This window comes from Aquarana catesbeiana, linkage group LG02, assembly GCF_042186555.1.
Source record: "Aquarana catesbeiana isolate 2022-GZ linkage group LG02, ASM4218655v1, whole genome shotgun sequence".
NCBI lineage: Eukaryota > Metazoa > Chordata > Amphibia > Anura > Ranidae > Aquarana > Aquarana catesbeiana.
Window position 1 is genome coordinate 95,195,014 of NC_133325.1, and position 24,760 is coordinate 95,219,773.

The following is a 24,760-nucleotide window of genomic DNA, read 5'->3' on the forward strand; positions in this document are numbered from 1 at the left end:
GGCTGTGGCTTCACAGCCTGGCACCCACTGGGCATGCGCAAGTGGCGCCGCGCGCCGTGATTGGCCACTCAGTCACCTGGGACCTGTACTGGGGTCCCAGATGATTGACGGGAGGGAGCAGAGCGGAGCCCTTCCTGTGTCGAGGGGGAAGTGATGTCACCAGCCCAGGCACTGGAAGGGGCAGACTACGAGGGACCCCCTAGCAACAGGCATTTAGGGGTAAGTTAAAAAAAAAAAAAAAATCCAAATTTTTTTGGGGTTTTTTTTTAGGATTTTTTATGTATTTTTGTTTTTTTGGGTGGAACCCCAGTTTAAAGTGATTGTAAAGGATCACCTTGTAAAGCAGCCTATTCAATTTAATATAGAAATGAAAGGCAAAACATGTGTGAATAAATATAGAAAAAAACAATATAAATACCCTTTTTCCCTTTTTTATAAGTGATCACATTCCCTCTATATAAGAGGTGGGGGGAGGAGAACCAGCAGCATGCTGAGCTTCTCAAGTAATGGCTGTGCAACGGAGTCATGTCAGGACAATTCTGATCATTGGAGGAGAGCATACTTGAATTCCCAGCACAGCTAGAGAACTGACCATGATGTGTTCTCCTGCTTAGTGTGGTCAGTTTTTTTTTGTCCCGGGTAAAGCAGGCTGACTTCCATCTGCCTAATCTTCTGATGACATGACCTGGCACCCCGTGTCCCGGGGCATGTGGCTAGGAATTTGCTGTAGGCGGTGTAGTAGGCCTTCGGCATGTCGGGCAACAGTGACTGGTTTATGAGCAGTGTAGCGTTGAGTAGGTGGTCTCTTAGCCCATTGTTAGCTGCAACAAAGGTGGGATAGGAAATGAGGTTGCCACTCAGCTTAGCATTGCATGCCATTGCTGAGTCTGTCATCTACTAGAACCCCCAGGTCCTTCTCCATCCTAGATTCCCACAGAGGTTCTCCCCCTAGTGAGTAGATTGTATTCCTATTTTTGCCACCCAAATGCATTATTTTACATTTTTCTACATTGAACCTCATTTGCCATGTAGTTGCCCACCCATTCATTTGTTCAGATCTTCTTGCAAAGTTTCCACATCCTGCAGAGAAGTTATTGCCCTGCATAGCTTAGTATCGTCTGCAAATACAGAGATTGAGCTGTTTATCCCATCCTCCAGGTCGTTTATGAATAAATTAAACAGGAATGGTCCCAGGACAGAACCCTGAGGGACCCCACTTTCCACCCCGGACCATTCCGAGTACTCCCCATTTATCACCACCCTCTCTGAACTCGCCCCTGTAGTCAGTTTTCAATCCATGTACTCATCCTATGGTCCATGCCAACGTACCTTACTTTGTACAGTAAACGTTTATGGGGAACTGTATCAAATGCTTTTGCAAGTCCAGATACACCACATCTACAGGCCTTCCTTTCTAGATGGCAACTCACCTCTTCATAGAAGGTTAATAGATTGGTTCGGCAAGACTGATTCTTTATGAATCCATGCTGATTGCAGCTAATGATACCGTTGTCATTACTAAAATCTTGTATATAGTTCCTTATCATCCCCTCCAATAGCTTACATACAATTGATGTTAGAATGTTGATGTTAGGCTAACTGGTCTGTTAGCATAAAAACAGAAACCTTTTAGTTGAGTACAACCCTAATAGAGTCTGGCCCTTCCCCATTCAGTCTAGAACAAAAAAAAAGTGACAAACTAAAAAAAAAAGACTGAAAATACACAGTAAATGACTTTATTGTAGTTTGAAACTAGAAGTTGTCATATGATTGGACAGTACATATAGTGCTAACATCTGCAGAAGATCCATAAAAAACTAAAGCCAGAAATACTGCTAATTATTTAGAAATTCTGGCTGATCATCTAGTTTTATATTTTTTGAGTGCCGACACAGGTCCAAAGCTGCAAATCACAATAATCAGATAATATATAATGTCACTGGGCAGCTTATTAACATCTAGAGGAGCAGATGTCTCTGAAGCCTATCTGTTAGAGCAGGGGTCTCCAAACTTAAACAATGGGCTGGTTTACTGTCCTTCAGACTTTAGGGGGTCCAGAGTGGCCAGTGGAAGAAGAAAATGCCCCCTCATCTGCAATGGTTGTTCTGTTAGACTTGATTCTACTATGTTGCTGTATTGTGTATATATAGCACTGTACCATGTCCGTTTGCTATGGTTTGTTCTTTTGATCCTGCTTGAATAGTACTGCTTTTATTACCTCTGTGATTCTGCGCTTGCCTTATAAATCCTGTTTGGTAAAAAAAAATGCCCCAGGGTCAGTGGGAGTAAAAAAAAAAAAAAAAAAACTACATAGTGCCTGTAGCCAGTAGAAGGAGGGATAGTGACACATTATTGGTATTAATGGGAGAAATAGTGCCTAATTGTTCATATTTGTGAGAGGAATTATGCCCCATTGCATTGTGTCTGAGAGGAATAGTGTCCCATTATTGGTGTCAGTGGAAGGAAAAATGCCCCATTATTGCTGTCCGGTAAGGAACGGTTTCCCACTGTTGGTGTCAGTAGAAGGAATGGTGCCCCCTTGTTGGCATCAGTAAGAGGAATAGTGCCCCAAGGCCCTAATAAAGCTAAGCAAAGGGCCACATTTGGCCCACGGCTGCAGTTTGGAGACCACTGGGTTAGAGTATAAAATTCAAGGAAATACAATGTAGGGAAATGTTTACTAGCTGGAAAATAGTGAAATTTTTTCTTCCAGTAGAGATACATAGTTATTATTTTTGTACTAGTTTTTCTAAAATAACGTTCAGTCAAAAAATATATTGCACTTATTGAGAAGAGAAGTGTTTCATGAATATACTGTATATTATCAAACAAATGCTGGTATAATTGTGAATTGTCTACAGAATACAGCATGTTCTTGAAGTAGCAGTGGTTGAGGTCTGATTGTTTGTATCACTGGTCTTCTGGTCTAATGCAACTTCATCTTCTGTTCCATTTATTACATAATCCTCTATAGTTTCTAGTTGATCCAAAACTGCAATAAAGAACATTTGTTATAGTTTATTTCACCTACAGCAACAGTAAGTGATCCATGGGCTTGTCAAAATCGTTTTGTCATGGTAGAAATTTACTGGAATGCATCACTTACTTCTAACATAGGGGAAAAAGGGCAACAGCATTTCATCAACAAAAAGTGAGCAAAAACACATGAAAAGAAATTTTAAAAATGATGCTCTGCACTGCAGAAACAATAGAGATGAGCAACCTTGTAAGCTCAAAATCTTCCTGTCTAAGAGGTTACACACAATGCTACACTCCTCAAACTGTTATGCCACGTACACACGACCGGACTTTCCGGCAGAAAAAGCCCAACAGAACAAATCCGTCGGACATTCCAATCGCGTGTGGGCTTCATCAGACCTTTTCTGTCAAAATCTGACTGACCTTAGAAATAGAGCATGTTTCAAATCTTTCCGACGGACTCGATTCCTTTAGAAAAAAAAACGTTTGTCTGTATGCTAGTCCGACGGAACGAAAACGACGCAATGGCAGCTATTGGCTACTGGCTATTGAACTTCCTTTTCTAGTCCGGTCGTACGTCATAACGTTCAAAACGATCGGGCTTTGGTGGGATCATGTGTAGGCAAATCCGTTTCGTTGTAACTCCGTCGAAAAGTCCTTCGGAGTTCAGTGCGACGAGAAGTCCGCTCGTGTGTACACGGCATTAGGGACTTAAGCCAGCAACTTCATTCTAGTACATCTTCTTAGATGTTGGTATTCTTGCAACACATCCTCAGATTTCTCTTGTAAATACACAAAAATCATCCTTGATTTCCTCCTCCCAAGTGAAAACCTAATATCACATAAAAATATAATTTCATTTTATCAGTATATTTTATGGGCAGGATTATGTGAACACCCCCTCAGAATTATTAAATTTATGTCTTCCTAGTGAAAGGTACTATTGATGCTACAGCATTCAGTACAAAGTTATGTTAGACAATTGTGCCCCTCCAAATAGTTTGGGGGAAGACCCATTTTTGTACTAGAATGACTGGCCTCTGTGCACAAAGACAGTCCGTGTAGTACAGAGTTTGGTTTGGAGACATTTGGGAGCCCTACAGAGACCCCCTACCTCAACCCCACTGAACACCTTTGGGATGAATTGGAATGCCAATTATAAGCCAGGCCTTCTTGGCCAACATCAGTAACTGACCTTACAAATGCTCCCCATTCAATGTGTAGCATAGTAAAGCCTTCTTAGAAGGAAATCGCATATCCCAAAACTAAGAGGATTAATCTTCATTGATTGGGTTGCAGGGCTTTTGATTTCCTTTAGACCGTCTCACCATAATGTGTATGTTTGTACGATCCCATGGGGTCCCAAACCCTACTCCATACAGTCCATGGTATCCATACACTCTGTCGTTGATGGACAAGAAGCCTGAAACAGCTGTATGCAATTTGAAATAAATGTCTTTATAATATTAGTCTATATTAGCACGATAGACCAGCGTGCATTGTCCTGAAATAATGAATAATTCTATTATTATGGTAATATGTGATGCAATGAGACATGTAAATATCTTCTGTTCTAAAAAGACTTTACTGTTGCTATGCACTGATTTGGTTGGAGGGATTTTTAATTTCTTTGGTACCTTCTCACCATAACCTACTGTACATAGTTATACTGCTTCATAGTGTTTGCTTTGAAAGAGAAAGTAAATGTGCAAATGAAGAACTATCATTTACATGAGAGTAATCAAATTTATACATGTACCTAAAAAAAAAGCATAAAAAAAGAAAAATGGGATGTTCTTTCAAAATAAAGCTGGCCAGTTCTGAATACAGGCATACCCCACTTTTAAGTACACAATGGGGTTTATTTACTAAAGCTGTACTAGTGAAATATAATGACATGAAGGTAATTCTCGAAACAGCAGTACCTACTTTACAAAGGCATAAATGGAGAGTGTTAAGTATGTAACTCCCCAGGTGGCACTGGGAGTGTACCAAGTAGTCTACTGTGCCGTGTCCCTAAGTGTTTATGGGAACCAACTATAACCAACAGAAAAATGTGTAAATTTGTATGTATTGGTGCCTATAAAGTCCATGTTTTTCTGTTGGTTATATTTGGTTCCCATTCCTACTTTTATAACTTCCTGCCCTTAACATCATGTCCCAAGAACTACTTGTGACCAGGACAGAGAGTAAGGGAAAAAAATTGACAGCAATAAAACCCCCTTCAGAAGATTTAACCCTTCCCCACTCTAAAAATGTTTTTATTGCTATGCCTGCTATTTATTGTTTTTCCCTGTTGACAAAATTTCCTGACCCTTCCTGTTCCAGAGTCGACTGTTACTGGGACAAAAAGTGAAGGAATGTCCCCGCAATACGTGGAAAAGTAAAACAAAACGTATCAATTGGCTTGCATGGGCTTTAGCCAAAAGGTTTACAGAATGTGGAATAGACATGTGCACACTGAAATATTTCGTTTCGGAATTTCGTTTTCGTCTGAAAAATAAATATATTTAGTTACTCCCGAAATTCGTTTTTATTTATTTCGTTTTTCGTTAAAAATTGCATTCGTCCGAAAATCTAAATTAAGGTCGAATCTGTCATTGAAGGCTTATGGTGTCTGTCGAATGTTCAAAGAAGATTCGACGGAACAGCTAAACTGTACGATGCCATATAGTTTACCTGCTCCGTCGAGTCTTCTCAGAACTTTCAACAGACACCATAAGCCAAAGTACCTGTGTACTTAGTTCTAGCTATTTTACTGCTCCTCCTCTTTGGTTACAATCAGCCAATAACATTCATCATCATCATTATTTTTATTTATCTTTTTTCCCCTACGTCAAATCTTTTTTCCCCTACGTCTAATCTTTTCTCCCCTACGTCGAATCTTTTCTCTCTATGTAGAATAATCTTGGACTAATAGAGTTAAGGTTAGGCACATTCGACCACAGGTTTGATGGACACAGATTGTTATTGTCATCATCATGTCGAATCTCCTATCTATATCGAACTGTTGTAGCAACGAAAACGAAAATAAAGCATTTGTTTATGTCGGATCTTTCGTTTTTCGGATCCTGCACTTTCGTTATCGTTTGTTAAAACGATAACGAAAATACCTAAAATTCGGACGAAAATGCATTCGGACGAAAACGAATGCACATGTCTAATGTGGAATACAAAGGCCATCACTTACCATTAGTCAGATTACATTCTGCATGTGGGTCTTCACATTTTGGCATGCCCATAATTTCCTCTTCAGTTAGAAATAAGTTCTTAATTAGGAAATATGTGTTCATTTTCCCTTTCCCTTTTATATCAATAATTCCTCTCTCCATGATGTCAAAGTCCTTGTGTTTCAAGGCCCTGTATAATGATTTAATTGAAAGATTTTTAAGAGGCTAAAAAAAAATTGTACCGGCAGCACCCTGCGAGTGAAGAGGTAATACAGTAAGGGTCCTTTCACACAGGCTTTCCAATCAGGTCCGCGTGTCAGTTTTTCAGGCAGACCTGATCGGACCCTCCAGTCTCCTCTTTGGAGTAGCGGATATCCGCTGACACCCGCTGACATCCAGTCCAATCCTGCCCACAAAATCCAGATGTATGGTGGTTCTATTTTCCATCTGTCTGGCGGTTTGGATTGGATGAAAACGGACAGGCGGTCCGTTTCCCCCAATTTCCCCATAGAGGAGAGCGGGACTGTGTTCGCTCTGCACAGCGGAGCAGTCAGGACCCGTCATCCACCTGCTCAGCAGGGATCCGCAGAGCAATCCCCAGCTGAGCAAGCAGAATCCACAAGACGGAGGCACCGTGTGAAAGGGGCCTAAGTTCCCTACATGCGAACATTCAACTTGCAAACTATCAAAGGTGTGAACATGTGTTCGCATTTCCAGTCCTGTAAAACTGGGTACACACTCCTTTTTTTTTTGTTCAACCCAGCGGGCTAAATGAAAAAAATCTGACAGATTACCGTACCAGCACAAGCAGTGTCCCATGTTTTGCCCTTGTGTTTAGACAGGGGGGCTCCCTTCTCCAGAACACACTGATCAGCTCTCCCAGCCTTTGTCTGCAAGCGCTGATCTTTGCTGGACCTACAAACAAATTGGACTATACAAAACAGAACTCCGTAATAAAAAATAAATAAATGATAAACTTATAAAGGTGCAATATAAATACAATTGATGAGTATAAATAGATAAATAGTGCCAATAGAATCTGATTAAATATAGATGATTAAATTCATGAGATAGGATAAGTAGCAGGCGACAGTTCAATCCTCATTAATCTGGGATATCTGGATTTCTGCAGTACTTATTTGTTCACCCTCTGAGCTATTTCTTCCACAGCCACAATGAATGGTAATTTTCTCAGTATCAAGTGGTTTTATGTAATATAAACAAAGAGAGAAAACATTGCGCAATATTGTTACAATAAAAGTTCACAGGCAAAACAGCACAGGGATACACTCACGTGTGCCTGACTTGTTTTAGGCATGCAGATAGGCAGATCTCAGCTGGCTTGTAAGGACAAGGCTTGCTACGCAAGCTGCTGCTGCTTGATACAATGTATTCAGCAGACTGTGTCCTAGGCTCCTCCCACGCGTTACATCACTGACACGTGACTTTCTCAAGGCTGAGAAAGTCACATGTCAGTGATGTAACGCGTGGGAGGAGCCTAGGACACAGTCTGCTGAATACATTGTATCAAGCAGCAGCAGCAGCTTGCGTAGCAAGCCTTGTCCTTACAAGCCAGCTGAGATCTGCCTATCTGCTTATCTGCATGCCTAAAATAAGTCAGGCACACGTGAATGTATCCCTGTGCTGTTTTGCCTGTGAACTTTTATTGTAACAATATTGCGCAATGTTTTCTCTCTTTGTTTATATTACATAAAACCACTTGAAATTACCATTCATTGTGGCTGTGGAAGAAATAGCTCAGAGGGTGAACAAATAAGTACTGCAGAAATCCAGATATCCCAGATTACTGAGGATTGAACTGTCGCCTGCTACTTATCCTATCTCATGAATTTAATCATCTATATTTAATCAAATTCTATTGGCACTATTTATCTATTTATACTCATCAATTGTATTTATATTGCACCTTTATAAGTTTATCATTTATTTATTTTTTATTACGGAGGATTCAACACTTATCACAGGGAATATATCTAATTTATTTATTTATTGGCACTAATTTGGATTGATTACTATTTGTAAACGCATTTTTAGTATATTTATACACAATTGTTGCTTAGTTTACTTTGGAGATATTGCACCACTTCCAGTGGATTTGTATAACTGGAGGAACACGGTTTTTAAATATTTGCGATTTTTTTCATATATTTGCGATTTTAAATATATATGCGATTTTTTAGCGATTTGGTAGCAATTTTTTTCACATTGGTTTTTTTAGCACAAAAAATTATTTTCTCACATTGATTGAACTTTGTATCAGAGCGCATCAATCTATGTTATATGCTTTAATTTTTAGGGGATTCTGACCACTATATAATTGATAGCAGCTTGATATCCTTGTCAATCCAACAAATTTTTTTTTTTTTTTAATTGCACGTGCATTCACGTACATTTGATTTACACTTATTTGATTGTATATGTCACGCTAGAACATTATTGCGCTTGGTGTTTTTGTTTATTTACAAAACAGAACTCGTTCGTAAGTAGGGGACTTACTGTATATTTTTCCTCTCCAGTGGCCCCTGTCTCCTACCTCTGCCCTGTTCCAGTTCTGTACCATCCATCAATGACTTTGGGATTCCGCACTTCCAGGAGTGTTGGATGCCTTTGTTTCCCAATGTGTGCTGTGGTTTTCTATCCTCTGACCCTTAGGGAACTGCTGAATCTCGTCATGACATAAGGGTCAGCAGAAGGATCTACAGCGTGTGGCGCGGGACTCCCAAAGTTCCAAAGAGGATGACAACAGCTGCAGCACTGGAACAAACAGAAAATAGGAGACCCAGATCTTAGTGGAGGTAAGTATAATAGTCCTTATCTTTTGGGGAAAAAATAAGTGAAATGTGCAGCGCTTAAACAATCATATAAACTGTGACAAGCAATATGAATAAAATAAATGAATAATGTGCACAAGTGCACATTATTCATTTATTTTATTCATATTGCTTGTCACGGTTTATATGATTGTTTAAGCGCTGCACATTTCACCTATTTTTTCAACTTTATTGCAACCTTATCCATTGCTGTGCTGGCTGCTACATTTTCACACTTTTTTGGTTTATTTGTTTTTTGACAGCGCAGTATATATGTGTTTATAATTTACAGTATTCTTATCTTTTGGGGTACTGCGTTTACAAATGTTTTCAGAAAATAACAGTCTCTGTAAGTAATGTTCCCTTAGAGTGTAATCCTCAAACTAGTATGTTTTAAATACTGATCTTCAGCATCCAGTCCCAAAGCATTGACTTAATTTCAAAGTCATTCAGCCGTCTGCTATAGAGTGAGAGATTTAAAGATGTTGGGAGGAATTCAATAAAACTGCCGCCCCGCTTTTTCTAGTGTTAATCCCTCTTGTTAAGGTATTGCCCCAAGTTCATGAAGAGTATGCAACACTTTTGGCTCTGACAGAGACAGCAAATGTGTCACATTCAATGCAATAAATTCTAAATAAAATACTGGCAGTTTGTGTATTCCCGAAAGTGAAGCTAATTAAGACCAGCTCTCTTTTGGCATACATAGATAAGCTGGCACAGATAGATTTTACAATGGAATGATACTGGCGCAAGCTGTTAATCACTGATAATGGTGGGGGGATGGGGCATCAATCATGGGGTGGGTGGTCTATAGGTTAGCCATGGAATGTAATAAGATGGGGGAACAAGTATCTAATAGTGAACAGCAGATAGAAGTCCTGCGTTGATAGTAACAATTCAGAGCTTAGGGCAAGCCTCTTGAGGGAAGTAGAAGCACACTCCAGGAACATGTAAAAGACAAGTAGAGGCGCTTCTTAGGTAAAACTTTAAAGCATTTATTACCAAGATTGAAGTGCTTTCATACATTGTGTTAAGTGAAGTAAGGCACATCAGGGGGTCCTGTAGAGTGAGTCAGGAACAGGAAGAGGGAATAGAACGCACGTAGACCGCAGCGGTGGGCAGGTGACGTCACCACCATTGACAGAGCGCACTCTCGGAAACGCATTGCATCATATCCAGTGACATCACACACCCGATGCTGCAGCCACACCGTTTTAAGAAGACATGAGAGACACTTTCGAAAAATCCGTCTTTGCCAGGCTTGATGAATTCCAGGAATTGGGGGGAATTCAATAAAGCTAGATTGACACTTTTCTAGTATTAATCCCTATTGTTGATGTATTCCGCCAAATTCATGAAGCATTTGCATTTTATGACAGTGACTCGTGCACCAAATTCAGGTAGTTCTAAAATGCGGCACTTTAACATTGTGTCACATTGAATGCGCCAAATGTAAAAGTAGGATTTAGATATGCTTTAAAAGTAAAGGTAAAAGTTGTTCAAGTAGGAAAGTTAGTCATAGGGTTATTGTCAAGTTAACCAATGCATACTGAAACTCCTAACTTTGGTCTAAGCATTTAGCTATTGTGTTTCTCCTCAAATTGGCTTATATGCAGCAAAAAATATATTATATATAACCTGTCATATTCCTGTTTTTTTTTTTCTATTGTTGGATTTTTTTATGCGTTCTTACTGGAAAGTTGTTGGACTAAGGTGAATTTTATCTGGAACCCCATGACTCTCCATCCTGGAAGCTGTATTCACAGTGTCTCCAAATAGGCAGTATCTGGGCATTTTATCACCAACAACTCCTGCTAATACAGGCCCTGTGTGAATCCCAACTCTGATCTGAAATGAAAAAAGTAAGTGCTCAATGGTTATGCTGTAAGTGTAAGTAACCAGCATTGTACTTAGCTGCAAAGTTTGTTTTTATGTCATTTGAATAGACAGGATGAAATCTACATGTTGGTAATGGTTTTTGAAAAATGTCTTCTGAATTATAATCCTCGCAATCTAAATGTACATCTACAGTATATCTGATCAAATATAACATATGATATAAACATGAAACATAGTCAGAAAAGTGAACTTAGTTTTTAAAGAGGAAGTAAACTTCCTCTGCAGACATTTACCTATAAGTAAGCCTATAATAAGGCTTACCTATAGGTAGTGTAAATATCTCCTAAACATGTACCGTTTAGGAGATATTTACATTACATGCATCCAGTGACATCACTGGTGCATGCCCTGTGAAGGAATGGCCTCGGTTGCCGTTCCTTATGAGCCCTGTGCCGTGAATGTCATCACGGCTCCGGCCAATCAAAGCGCCAGAGCCCACGAACCCGGAAAAAACTCTGGGGAAAATGTCAGCTGCCTCAGCTGTGTGTGGGCGCCGCTGAGAGAGCTTTGTTCTAAGGTAAGTATTTCATAATGAGCTGGTATGCAGTACATACTAGCTCATTATGCCTTTGTCTTGCAGGGTTTTTTTTCTTATTTTTTTTCAAAAGAATTTTCAACCTCTTTAAGGATTGAAGTGGTTGGTCTTACAGAATGCAAATACCTATCATAGGATGTGGTCTGTATTGACATAGAGTCCTTGCAAGGGGACACCGGCCAGGAACAGGGAAGCTATGTACAGACACTAACAAGTGCCTTACATAGAAGGGTAGGTTCCTTCTTTTCTTTTCTTTTTCTTTTTTAAAATTGGATAATTTAATTTACAAAGCTTTACCTTGTATACACCGTGGACATTTGAAATGGTGAAACCCTGAGTACATTGCATTGAGCATGTTGACGATTTGGATGGGCTCACAAGCAGAACATGTTTGTAAATGTCACTATATCAATGTAGATAAAAACTATTTGTTAATGGGTTTTGAAATATGCATTCTGAATTATTAATCTTTATAATCTGAATGAATCTGATATATAATTAAATATCTGATAAAATAAGTGTTACATGAAACATGGTCAGAAAAGTGGATTTACTTTTTAAGAATTAAAGCGGTATTAAACTCAAATCCAAATATGTAAAATATTTCAGCTTACCAATCATTAGATTAGTAGATAGTGGTGGCTGCATTAGTTTTTTTTTTTTTTTTTTTTTTTTTTTAGGTTTTGGTCCTTTGTTTTCACCTAGTGATCCTCCCCTACCCCTCAGCTAACTCCATCAGTCTCCTCATGCATCACGTATTTACTATACTACATATCAGTTTGGATGTCACACCACTTCCTCAAACTCAGCCTGTTCAAAACTGAGCTCATAATATTTCCTCCCCCACATTCCCCTTCCCCTGACTTCTCCATCAAAATGAACGGCTCAACTATCAACCCGTCCCCCCATGCCGGGATGCTAGGTGTAATCATGGATTCTAAACCATCCTTTTGGCCCCACATCCTATTATTGTCCAAAGCTTGCCACCTTAACCTCCGCAACATCTCCAGAATACGCCCCTTCCTAATCAATGACACCACAAAGCTTCTAATTCACTCCCTGGTCATATCTCACCTCGGCTACTGCAACTCCCTCATTGGCGTACTTTACATGAATGCTGTTGCATTCCACCTTACCAACCATTTAGTGTCTGCTACCCCTCTCTGCCAATCCCTCCACTGGCTTCTGCTCACCCAACGGAATACATTCCAGATTCTAACAACAACTTTCAAAGCCATCCACAACTCTCCCCCCCAGCTACATCACTAAACTTGTCTCAAAATACCAACCAAATCGTTCTCTTCGTTCTTCCCAAGACCTCCTGCTCTCTAGCTCCCTTGTCACCTCCTCCCATGCTCACCTCCAGAACTTCTCCAGAGCCTCTCCCATCCTCTGAACTCCCTACCCCAAAAATTCAGTCACCTGGATAGGATCTCCAGTTATGGGATTGATAACTTCTCTGGCTGCAATTCTCATACCAAGGGCAAAATTTGCAACTCTCTCCACGTGAGTTTCCACAGGGATGGGAACACCTCCCACCACCATATATGCATCACCTATAGTTTCTACCTGTAAAAGAAACAACAAACAAAGAAGTTGGTGGGATTTCTATTTTTGTAAGGATGTACATTTTAGTGCAAGGTATTTAATATCGACGTTATTTGTGATAACGCAAAAGAAACCATAAAGACATCTTTATTTTGACATTAACAATTTTTAGATTATTATTGTGTCTTGTTTATCTGTTTATCGTAATAATCTTTCATATACAGTATCTCACAAAAGTGAGTACACCCCTCACATTTTTGTAAATATTTTGTTATATCTTTTGACAACACTGAAGAAATGACACTTTGCTACAATGTAAAGTAGTGAATGTAAAGCTTGTATAACAGTGTAAATTTGCTATCCCCTCAAAATAACTCAACACACAGCCATTAATGTCTATACTGCTGGCAACAAAAGTGAGTCCACCCCTAAGTGAAAATGTCCAAATTGGGCCCAAAGTGTCAATATTATGTGTGGCCACCATTATTTTCCAGCACTGCCTTAACCCTCTTGGGCATGGAGTTCACCAGATCTTCACAGGTTGCCACTGGAGTCCTCTTCCACTCCTCCATGACGACATCACGGAGCTGGTGGATGTTAGAGACCTTGCGCTCCTCCACCTTCCGTTTGAGGATGCCCCGCAGATGCTCAATAGGGTTTAGGTCTGGAGACTTGCTTGGCCAGCCCATCACCTTTACCCTCAGCTTCTTTAGCAAGGCAGTGGTCGTCTTGGAGGTGTGTTTGAGGTCGTTATCAGGTTGGACTACTGCCCTGCGGCCCAGTCTCCGAAGGGAGGGGATCATGCTTTGTTCAGTATTTCACAGTACATGTTGGCATTCATGGTTCCCTCAATGAACTGTAGCTCCCCACAGCCGGCAGAACTCATGCAGCCCCAGACCATGGCAGTCCCACCACCATGCTTGACTATAGGCAAGACACACTTGTCTTTGTACTCCCCACCTGGTTGCCGCCACACACGCTTGACACCATCTGAACCAAATACATTTATCTTGGTCTCATCAGACCACAGGACATGGTTCCAGTAATCCATGTCCTTAGTCTGCTTGTCTTCAGCAAACAGTTTGCAGACTTTCTTGTGCATCATCTTTAGAAGAGGCTTCATTCTGGGACGACAGCCATGCAGACCAATTTGATGCCGTGTGCGGTGTTTGGTCTAAACACTGACAGGCTGACTCCCACCCCGTCAATGCTGGCAGCACTCATACGTCTATTTCCCAAAGACAACCTCTGGATATGACGCTGAGTACATGCACTCAACTTCTTTGGTGGACGATGGCGAGGCCTGTTCTGAGTGGAACCTGTCCTGTTAAACCCCTGTATGGTCTTGGCCACCGTGCTGCAGCTCAGTTTCAGCGTCTAGGCAATCTTCTTATAGCCTAGGTCATCTTTATGTAGAGCAACAATTCTTTTTTCTGATCCTCAGAGAGGTCTTTGCCATGAGGTACCATGTTGAACTTCCAGTGACCAGTATGAGAGAGTGAGAGTGATAACACCAAATTTAACGCACCTACTCCCCATTCACACCTGCAGACCTTATAACACTAACGAGTGACATGACACCGGGGAGGGAAAATGGCTAATTGGGCCCAATTTGGACATTTTCACTTAGGGGTGTACTCACTTTTGTTGCCAGCGGTTTAGACATTAATGGCTGTGTATTGAGTTATTCTGAGGGGACAGCAAATTTACACTGTTATACAAGCTGTACACTCACTACTTTACATTGTAGCAAAGTGTCATTTCTTCAGTGTTGTCACATGAAAAGATATAATAAAATATTTACAAAAAATGTGAGGAGTGTACTCAATTTTGTGAGATACCGTATCTTTAAAAGGAAACCAATGCTTCTGTGTTTGGGGCACACATGCATGGTCCTCTTGCCCTCCCATAATGCAGTGCTCAGTGCCCCAGTGGCCGTTTGCCAGATAGAGTTCATCTGTGGATTGGAGTGTTATTACAAATATTAATCATAGGATCTTTGCAAGGACTATAATAGGATGTGGGGCATCAGACAGGATGTGTGCATTTTGCACAGAAGGGTAGGTTCTTTCTTTTTTCCTTTTTTTTATTTTATTTTTTAAAATTGGTTCATTTAAATTATGAAGTTGTACCTTGTATACATCGTGGACATTTGTAAGATGGTCAAACCTTGAGTACATGGCATTGAGCATGTTGACAATTTGGATGGGCTCACAAGCTGAACATATGTTTGTAAATGTCACTACATCACTGAAGAGTATTGTACAAGTTGGAAATTCTCCTGCAGGAACAAATAATCAGTTAGTATACATCAAGACATATATACTATATTACCAAAAGTATTAGGACACCTTCCATTACATGCGCATGAACTTTAATGGCATCCCAGTCTTAGTCCTTAGTGTTCAATATTGAGTTGGCCCACCCTTTGCAGCTATAACAGCTTCAACTCTTCTTGGAAGGCTGTCCACAGGGTTAAGGAGTGTGTCTATGGGAATGTTTGACCATTCTTCCAGAAGCACATTTGTGAGGTCAGGTACTGATGTTGGATGAGAAGGACTGGCTCACAGTCTCCACTGTAATTCCTCCCAAAGGTGTTCTATCGGTTGAGGTCAGGACTCAGGCCAGTCAAGTTCCTCTACCCCAAACTCGCTCATCCATGTCTTTATGAACCTTGCTTTGTGCACTGGTCCAAATCATTTGGTGGAGGGGGGATTACGATGTGAGGTTGTTTTTCAGGGGTTGTACTTGGCCCCTTAGTTCCAGTGAAGGGAACTCCAAAGGCATCAGCATACCAAGATATTTTGGACAATTTCATGCTCCCAACTTTGTGGGAACCGTTTGGGGATGGCCCCTTCCTGTTCCAACATGACTGCGCACCAGTGCAGAAACAAGATCCATAAAGACATGGATGAGCGCGTTTGGGATGGAGGAACTTGACTGGCCTGCACAGAGTCCTGACCTCAACCCGATAGAACCCCTTTGAGATGAGATGAGTGGACCCAGAGTCTGCGAGCCAGGCGTTCTCATCCACATCAGTGCCTGACCTCACAAATGCGCTTCTGGAAGAATGGTCAAACATTCCCATAGACACACTCCTAAACCTTGTGGAAAGCCTTCCCAGAAGAGTTGAAGCTGTTATAGCCGAAAGGGTGGGCCAACTCAATATTGAACTCTACGGGTGAAGACTGGGATGCCATTAAAGTTCATATGCGTGTAAAGGCAGGCGTCCCAATACTTTTGGTAATATAGTGTAGCTATAGAGGGGCGCTAAGGGAGAATCTGGTCCTGTGCTCATTAGATGAATGGACAACTGATTTAGAAAATAAATGTGGTTCTTTATTTCTATTCTGTTTGAGTCTCTAGTAAGTATGTTAGGTTTAAAAAAAAAAGTTACACATGGAAGGGCAAAGACGGGGCCAGTTTGGATGTTGTGCAGACTGGTCGGTAAGCATTGTGGGAATCTCTTGTTTATTTGTGAGGGTTCCACAAAATCCTGGTTGAGAATGGCTGCTCTAGGTCTTTTTCCCTGATAGAGTAATGAAGGAAATGAAGAGCAGGCAGGTAAGCCTGTTGGTGAGTAGTTGATGATCCAAATAGTCTAGAGACCATTGATTCTCAACCCTGCAAGTTTTGTGGTACATCTCTAATATTTGATTAAGCTGAGTACTTCCAAAACACATGTATGTCCAATACTGTCTTAGGGTCCCCTTCTCACCTATGCAAATGAAGAAACACTCATTTTGAAATGTATTTCTATAAGTATATCTTATGCATTTACTGTATTTGTGTTTGTTAAAGCCGAGTTCCACCCAAAAGTGGAACTTCCACTTTAAGGACTCCTGACCCCCTGACATGCCACATTTGGCATGTAATTTTTTTTGGGGGGGAGCAGGTACCTAGTTTTGAAAGGTACCCAGCTCCCACTTCCGATCATGAAACCACGGCGCAGAGCGGAAGTTCTCCTCTCCCCCCTCCCTCCCTGCAATCTTCTGGGACACATCACAGGTCCCAGAAGATTGCCCAGCCATTCAGAACGTGCAGCGTGACTCGCACATGCGCAGTGCGCACCCGGCTGTGAAGCAGCAAGCTGTTACAGCCGGGTGCCCACACTTGCAATGCCAGTGCCGCGGAGAGGAGAAGAGAAGCATGGCTTCGGGCGACTGCATCGCTGGCCCTTGGGACAGGTGAGTGTCTGTTTATTAAAAGTCAGCTTCTACACTTTAAATGCATGTTAATGCTCATTTTGTTACTGGGTAATGCAAACCCAGGGAGCAACATTTCAAAATATAGATTTTATATGCTTTACGTGCTAAAATTATACATAAATGCATGATACACATAGTTTTCTGCATTTGCCATCTAAATCGGCCCGCTTAACATGCAGTGGCACACAAAAATGTTAGTCGTAGTTTTAATGAACCAGCCTGAGCTGCAGCTTACACATGTGAACTAGGCACATAGTAATAAAGGAGATATCTACTTGCTCTGTGTTTTAAACTAGTTGCATGCTTTAAATGCATTTTACGGAAGGAAAACAAGCAAGTGTGAACAGACCCTAAGAAAAGATTTGAGAACTTCTGCTCTGTAGAGGCAGGACTAACTATTGTGTGTGGCAAAATCACTTTTTCCAATTAAATGTTAGCATTGTTTGTAATATTAAAGAGGATAAGACAAGACAAAGATAAATTATTGAAGTAAATACCTGCTTGGACTTTCTTGCCTTCCTTTAGCTGATTGGCTACATGAGGCGGAAGCATGGCATATAGCAAGGTCTCTGTCTTCTTCTTCTCGATCTCCAGGTTTTTAGACAGGATGCGTAACTCTTCCTTCTTCTTCTCCAGCTGGTTGGTCAGTTCTATCTCAGCCAGTCTCTGGTGGTTCAGTAGGATCAAGTCCCTGGTTACATCATGTTTTGCTATATCAGAAATGTGCATTTTTCTCTCTTCTAGTTCCTGTAGGCTGCGTAGCTTTGGAGAACACATGTAGATCATGCATTGTATGGATTCCATCCAAATCATGTACCCTTGTAAAATGTTAGATTGGAAATTGAAAGGTTTAGAGCAGTTAAATGGTCAATAAACATCTAATTGGTGACGGTATACTGAGGATCTTTGATCTAAATTCCTGGACATTTCATGATTTTCGCTTGACATTAATTCAAGTGCAGGCAGTGCTTGCAGCAATATTTTGCAAAACATTTTCCCTGTGTGGTGAATGAACACCTACTGATCAAAAATGGCACCAAGGTTGTGTGCATAGACTCTGCAATGCTTGAGGAGGATTTTCACCTCAAAGTGTTCTCAGTTTTTGCCGTTTAAGATTACCTAATACCTGGTCTGTTAATTTAATAATTCTACCTCATCTTCAGGGTCTAAATAGCATTGAATGCTGGTGAAAAGCTGGGAATGCTCAGACCCGATCCCTTATGTATTAGTCCACAGGGAGGAACACTTCCGTTTTGTTTTATAGTAAGCTGCAAAGAGTGAGGGTTAACTGATTTTGCTAGTTGTCTTGTTCTATAAAGCAGGTATGAAAAATTACACAATGCAGCCTTACTACCCAAGTTACTTGCAGATATAAGATGATAGTCATCCACTCCTACAGAAATTGAGGAAATAATGGACATCTGTGTCCTATCAGCAGACCTAACTTTGGTAAAAGGTTCTTGCATAGGTAGATTTTATTTTCAACCAACAGTATTAGTGTAAAGTTTATAGAGCCATATGCTTGCAAAAGACAAGTGTATATACTATGTTCTTCTCAAGGGGATGGGGCAATATCTACTGAAATCTGGCCAACTTGAATAATCATAAATTATATTTTGATATATATATACTATTTATTTGTTTAATGTGATTTGTATAAGAAGCAGTGGTGTCTGAATAAAGTATTACAAATACAAAGCAACTCTGTATACATACAAGTACACAATAGTACATACCTCTGAGTTTTAACATTGGTTGCTTCTTCCAGGATTCTGGCATCATTTCCTGCTTTGTTCTCAACACAAACTGACTGTTGGTAAAAGTCTGAATGTTGGCAATGGTAAACGTGACTTGTGGATGCACAATTGTGAAATATTCATCGAGCCTGATGTCCATTGTCTGTATTCCAGGGACATATTTCTGTATGTTCACTCCAGCCTGTTTTACCCTTAGCTATACCATGAAAAGATAACACCATATAGACTGTTTTAGTAAGGATGAAGGCATCATTGTCATCAGAGGCCCAACATTTAAAGAGATCAATTTGCAGATCTGCCTAATGGCTTGAAGGATTATATGTGATAAGGTTGGAAATAATAGGTTGGAGTTCTACTTAAGTTGTTTTTCATTTTATGTATAATATGTGCGTGTCAGTTGTAAGACGTAGCTTAAGTCTTTCCAGATGTGTCCAGCGTCATGTATGTTGAAATTATACTGCTTGTTACCTTATATGGAAATTTGCTCAAACTGATGCTTGTGTAACCAAGCCTTATAAAAAGCCCCAATAAAGAGCCGACAGGTTCAGTTGACAGTACGGGACCTTTAAGGCTCGGATCTGATATACAGAAATCTATATTCTGTGTCTTATTTCTTTGATAGCTAAATTTGGCAAAGCAATATAAACTAGAAGCAGTTAAGTTGAAAACTGCACTTAACATTTCTGGCGCCCGGAAGTAGGGACACACCGATGACACTTCAAGAGGTGGATGAATTGGACTGACGGAACAAAAGGTCAGGCATTCCGGGAACCACAGATCAAAAAACCTGCGCAGGTAAGAAAAAGCTTTATTTTTCTTATATTCTGTGCTCCCCTGATTTGTGCCTATCCGTTCTGTCAGTTACGGTTCTCCTGGTTTTAAAACACCAGCCTCTGTAGTGGTGAGTCTAGAATTACTGCATATTGTGGTTTATATTGCTGGAATTAATTGTTGTTTGTTGTCTGTCTGTCTTGTTGAGAAAGTGAATGAGCCTTGCCTAGGTTGGTATGAATTGAAAGAATATCATCCCAATGAGCAGTAGAATGCGTCCTTAACCTCGCAAGAGGACTTTGGGGGTCTGCCGCTTAAGTTTGATATTCAATTTAATTCATAAACCATAGACGGGTTGAAAGTATAAGCCCTGTCTGCTCCATAAAGCAGGGATAAGAGTGTATGAGAGGGATTCCCAGATACAGGGGGAATGAGGTCTCCATAAGCCCGGAGATCTAGTCGGATACCTGGTCACTTAAAGGAATGCTTGTATATGTGTAGCTGTCAGTCTGGTCATAATATTTGTGAGTTGGCTAGCATATAAAGTAATTCGATTTCAGAAATCTCATCCGGAGAGGTTTTTAGTATTCTGGCACCCTAGGAGGAAGGCAACGAGGAACTAGTGTAGCTTTTTTAGTATTTAGTACTGTACACTAAGTGTCCCACACGCTACCTAGGCACGGACTGTCAGAATGGGCCAGCAGAACACGAAACCCCGTCAGGGAATTGTGGTGCATTATACGGTGCCACAGATAATTAAGGACATCTATGGGAAAGATGAAGCATAGGACTTAAAGGATGTCCTTCGTAAATTTAAGGTGAAAGGAGCAGCGGGTTTAGACCTGGATGTATGGAGTGAAATAAAAAGGGACAGACAAGGAGAGGTGTTAGAGAAGCAATGGATGCGTCAGGTTCAATGCTTAATTAAGGTCTCAAATAGAGCAAAAGAAGAGGGGTGGAAATATAATTCAGATTGTGATGGTTGGGATATGAAAGACAGAAGAATAAAAAAAAAAAAAAAAAAAAATGTTGAAATTTTAAATAATCTTAGTTCAGCCATCCCACCCCCATATACTGACATAGTACGTAAACTACACAAGATATATCCTGAAATTGAGGGTAGAGGATGGGTTTTGTATAGCAAAGCCAGCTGCTTTCTGTAGATTTGTGACACAGTTAATGAATACACATGAAGCAACTTGGCAGGATGGGGAGGATTTATGCAGACATAAAATGACTCTGACCCTGTTTAAACTAGTTTATGACCGACCTGCAGACCGAGCTGAGGGGGGATGGCAATTTAGAGACAGGAGGTCAGACACATAGACTCAAGGGCCCCTTTTATTGCTAGATTAGAAGCTTTCTCTCAGGCAAAACAACAGGAGAGAGGGTCAATATCACTCATGAAACAAATGCCAGGACAGACTGTATCAGAATTTTACTTATCTATGGAAAGTATGATGGCAGATGAGGGATTGGATTTGGCTCTGCCAGTCACGATCTGAGCCTTCAATAGACAGTTTATGGAAGGATTAATTCCACAGATAAGTGAAAGACTGAAAGCCTGCATACCACCCTTAATTTGTTGCGATTTTTGGCAGAAAAAGGTTGCAAGGTTAATAAGAAAAAGTTGCAAGTGTGTCAGAAAAAGTTATCTTTTTGGGACATTGTATATCACAGGGTACGAGACATCTCACTGAGGAGAGGGTTCAAGTGATAAAGGAAATGTTACCCCCACGGAATTTCAAACAATTGCATATGTTTTTAGGTATTGTGTCATATTGTAGACAATGGATACCACATGCTAGCGCTTTGATGCAGCCATTATACGATTGTTTGAAAATTGTACCGTATATGCTTACAGAAGTAGCTTATGAGTCGTTTGTCACTTTGAAAAGGTTGTTGATTTCTGCCCTGGCTATTGGTATTCCAGATTACACCAAGATATTTTATTTGTACATTGCTGAAATCACTGGACACGCCACAGGTGTTTTGACACAGGCACATGTAAAACAAAGATCCGTTGCTTAATTTTCAGCAGCATTAGATCCAGTGTCCAGAGGTTCACCGTCTTGTGTACAGGCGGTAGCAGCGGTGTCGATAATCCTAGATAAGTCATCAGAAATTGTTCTAGACAATCCAGTTGTAGTGCACACCACACATGAGATACATGCAATCTTGTCTCAGGTACAGCCCAAACACATTTCAATGGCTAGGCAATTAAGGTTACAGTGTACTTTACTTTTACCTCCAAATGTTACTTTTCAGCGCTGTACAACTTTAAATTTGGCTACCTTTTTGCCTCTTCAGTCACCAGATTTGGCAAGGGGGAATAATAGTGCTAATAAGGAAGAAGAAGAGGAAGAAAAAAAAAAATTCTCGAGAACTTCTGATAAGAGAGGACATTCTAAAAACAATGGACTTTTTAGTTTTTTTGACTACTGATGAAATAATTTATCCATCAGATATGTTGCAGTTTTTATATATCATTTTTATGTGACAGGACATGTTTATTATATCAAGATGAGATATTTTTTACACATCATTTTTTACATTCATATATAGTGTATTTTCAGAGTTGAAAGGGTTAAACATCCCTACAATAGAGTCATTCTAGTTAGAAGGAACATCTGGTGATAATTAAGACAGAGTACATTTTTTTTTTTTTTTTTTTTTTTCTTAAAGGTACATGTTACAGATACACCAATTTTAAATGCTGAGCACACTTTGTACATAGATGGTAGTAGGTTTGCTGATGACAAGGGTAAATATCACACAGGGTATGCCGTAGTGACTGATACACAGGTGATTGAAGCACAGCCCTTACCAGCCCACATGTCAGCACAAGAAGCAGAATTAAAAGCTTTAGAACAAGCCCTAGGATACTTAAAAGGACGAGAAGGGAATATTTACACTGACTCTGCCTACGTTTATGGCGTAGCGCACGATTATGGCCATATATGGAAGGTTAGAGGTTATCTGACAGCAGCAGGTACACCTGTAAAACATGGAGAAGGGATTAAGAGAGTTCTGAACAATCTTCAAAAAGGTTAAACGAGTGTCCATTATGAAGATAGCGGCACACACGAGCGCAAAAACAATTGAGGCAAAAGGAAATGCATTTGCAGATTTGACTGCAAAACAGGCAGCTCTAGGGGAAGGAAGCCCTGAAACCTTAGCAGCGGTAGAGGTGAGTATCCCAGAACCAACATGGCAGCAGTTGAGTAAATTACAGGAGCAAGTAGGGGAGAGCGAGAAAGATAAGTGGGTCAGGATGGGAGCAGCACCACACCTTGACAATGTATGGAGGGAAGGAGGCAAAGTATGCCTGCCTGCCTCTCTGTACCCAGCAATGGCAGCGGCAGTTCACCTACCCACACACGTCAGTTCCAATTCCATGTATAGGATTGTGAACCAAGGATGGCTCGCCCCTGGATTCAGTAGTACTGCAAGAAACTACTGTGCAGCCTGCCAAATCTGTCTCCTGAATAACCCAGGATAGAGAGTAAAAACCCCACGTAAACACCAGGTCCGGGCCCAATACCCCTTCCAGAGACTGCAAATTGATTACATACAAATGCCTAAGAGCGGCCCCTTTGAATTTGTCCTCGTGTGTATCGATTTATTCTCAGGTTGGCCCGAAAGTTATCCAGTAAAATCAGCTACAGCAAAAGTCACAGCCAAGAAACTGATTACTGAGTTAATACCTAGGTTTGGTCTTCCTGAAACAATAGAATCAGATAGGGGGATACACTTTACAGGAGAAATCATGCAGAATGTGATGACCATGTTAGGGGTTCAACAAAGTTTCCACACCCCTTATCATCCACAGAGTTCAGGATCAGTGGAAAAAGTAAATGGGACAATAAAGTTGAAAATACAAAAAGCTATGCAAGAGTTAAACAAGCCATGGCCAGAATGCCTGCCTTTGGCTTTGTTCTCTATAAGATACACTCCAACAGGGAAAACAGGATTGTCCCCATATGAAATACTTTTTGGGAATGCACCTAGATTAGGTCTATACTTTCTACAGAGTATGCAATTGCAATGTGATAGTTTGACTGCATATGTGATACAATTACAACAACGTCTAACTAAGATCCACAAAAGTGTGTATTCTTCTCTTCCAGACCCTAACTCAATAGCAGGTACACATACACTGCTATCAGGAGATTATGTATATGTTAAGAAACACACCAGAAAGACATTGGAACCTAGATTTGAAGGTCCTTATCAAGTGCTTTTGACTACAGCCACTTCAGTGAAATTGGAAGGAAAAGCAGCCTGGATCCACGCATCACACTGCAAAAAGAGTCTTGAACCGAGAGAAACAGAATGAAGATTCTTCTATGATAATAGTGCTTGAATGTTTTCAAATGTTTGTTTATACATGGACTCCGGGTATCAATGTAACAGTTCATGAAAATAGTACTGATCTTAGATGGGTAAATCAGGATAAGAGTATAACACAATATCATTACTACGAATGGTATTTTGTACTAGTAAGGAAATGGGAAGCACAACAGGAGGATATATATACAATGGCAACATTATGGTTTCAATATAAAAATAGAAGACGCTCTACCCACCATCTTCGAATCTTCTCTATTAACTCCTATTCCTAGATCTTGCATAAATGTTTCGGTATTACAACAGAAAACAAAAATCAAATTTAATGTAACTTTTCCCCAGCTACCAGAATGTAGGTATCGCCGAGAATGGTATGATACAATTCTCGGGGCTGCAGGAACTGGAATGGGAATAATGAATGGGATACAGATGGAAATGATACAAAATAAGTGGAAATGTGCAGGAAGTCACATAGCTGATAGTTTAATAATTACAAGCAAATGGTTACCTACAACATTCGAAACACAAATTAGCTAGGTACAATTAACTAAATATCTCAATATTATGGTTAATCACACAGCACTAGCTAGTCTGGAGTTGTGGAAAGAAAATCAGGAGTTTATAAACATTACTTAATGTGCTTTTTCTACACTATCTTATCACATTCAAATCGCACTTGGATGAACTATTTCAAGGGTTTAAATTTAGAAAG

At 40.4% G+C, this 24,760-nt stretch overlaps 1 protein-coding gene across 1 annotated transcript in view; it reads right to left on the reverse strand.

The window, feature by feature from the left end:
• Positions 1-2,855: 2,855 nt before the first annotated feature.
• LOC141126545 (guanylate cyclase soluble subunit beta-2-like) overlaps positions 2,856-24,760 on the reverse strand; it is a 64,830-nt gene continuing 42,925 nt past the window's right edge. Inside the window, exons 9-15 of the mRNA XM_073612475.1 lie at positions 18,907-19,123; positions 17,668-17,988; positions 15,095-15,243; positions 12,837-12,983; positions 10,674-10,828; positions 6,170-6,339; positions 2,856-2,992 (exon numbers count right to left, since the gene is read on the reverse strand). Coding sequence (XP_073468576.1) covers positions 2,856-2,992; positions 6,170-6,339; positions 10,674-10,828; positions 12,837-12,983; positions 15,095-15,243; positions 17,668-17,988; positions 18,907-19,123 — 1,296 coding nt within the window. The remainder of the gene's footprint in view (positions 2,993-6,169; positions 6,340-10,673; positions 10,829-12,836; positions 12,984-15,094; positions 15,244-17,667; positions 17,989-18,906; positions 19,124-24,760) is intronic.